This window comes from Aplysia californica, unplaced genomic scaffold (genome assembly GCF_000002075.1).
Source record: "Aplysia californica isolate F4 #8 unplaced genomic scaffold, AplCal3.0 scaffold00328, whole genome shotgun sequence".
In the NCBI taxonomy this organism is placed as follows: domain Eukaryota; kingdom Metazoa; phylum Mollusca; class Gastropoda; order Aplysiida; family Aplysiidae; genus Aplysia; species Aplysia californica.
The window spans coordinates 816,016-817,198 of record NW_004797598.1 but is presented as its reverse complement, the minus strand read 5'-3'; the positions used below and the strand labels follow the sequence as shown (position 1 = coordinate 817,198).

Sequence of the window (1,183 nt, the reverse complement as noted above, 5' to 3'; positions counted from 1 at the left end):
TTGTTACTCTCCAGTAACTCTCAAACTAGCCACCCTACCACAATATGCCGAAGGCCCGGGAAGTTGTCTCGCTCGCTAACAGGGCAATCCCCAATGTCGGGATCAGATGCGGGAACAACTTTACTTTTACTTTACTCTCAAGTAACACTTCTAGTCTTTGGCACTGTATGACCTATTCATATCTGTGTTGTGAGTGCAGTAAAACTTACTAAAACAAAAGTTGTAGGAAAAGATTTATTTACAGTTGGCCTACTTGTTGTTGTTGTTGGCGATCCAGTAGCATCTGAGCGTTAACTCTTCTGCATGATGCCATTCGGTAATAGTTGCATGTTTGTTCTGATTTTTTTCTTGAGGAGTAGAGGCAATTAGATGTGTGGGGTAGCTTGGGAAGAAAACATCCCCTTAAATCAGTCAGTTTTCTACAGAAGAACAGATGATGTTCCAGTGTCTCTGAGGGGTAGTCACATAGTGGGCAGGCAGCAGTTGGCCTACGTAATATTCTAATTTTGAGCAATGTACCACCCGACTTATAACATCTCCTTTTTTTTTTCATTTCACAGATTTGCAATCTAGTCGTTGGAAGACCTTATCACGGCGTTTCTCAGTAATCTCCACCACAAAAAATATAACCACTTCCCTAGTGTCGCGTGAGACCTCTCGGACCTACCTATCGCTCAACCACAACAACAGCAACAGCAACAACAACAACAACAGCGACAACTACAGTAGTCACCATGTCGGTGAACGACGATGCTGTCATGTCGGGCAGCGACAGCTTCTGGGAGGTGGGCAAGTACATGCGCACGGTGAAGCGCTGCGACAACGGCTACCAGCTGTGCAACCACCTCAAGAGGCTCATCGAGGAGCGCAGCGAGATTGAGAAGAAGTACTCGGCCGTGCTCAGTGAGTGGGCCAAGAAGTGGAACAATTTCCTGGACAAAGGTAATGAGTCTCCATGCACCACATGCTCGCGCGCGCACGCGCGCGCACACACGCACTCACGCCACACACACGCGCTCATGCACACACACACACACGCATGCGCAAGCATGCTCGCACGCACGCACATATGCACTATCTTGTTGTTAGTGTTGTAAAAAGTTTTATTTGATAGGAAAAAAACATACTCTATAATGAAGACGCTATTGCACACTCTTTGCTTCTCACGTGTTAAGTTGTTTTT

The 1,183-nt window shown here is 46.3% G+C and overlaps 1 protein-coding gene across 3 annotated transcripts in view; it reads left to right on the top strand.

Annotated features, from left to right (window-relative positions):
• Positions 1-488: 488 nt before the first annotated feature.
• LOC101851656 (protein kinase C and casein kinase substrate in neurons protein 1) overlaps positions 489-1,183 on the top strand; it is a 23,703-nt gene continuing 23,008 nt past the window's right edge. For 2 of the 3 annotated variants that reach the window (XM_035970853.1, XM_035970854.1), the window contains exon 1: positions 489-942. In XM_035970853.1, the coding sequence (XP_035826746.1) occupies positions 735-942 (208 nt within the window). In that variant the 5' untranslated portion in view covers positions 489-734. The remainder of the gene's footprint in view (positions 943-1,183) is intronic. The other variant, XM_005102509.3, reaches the window with a different exon arrangement.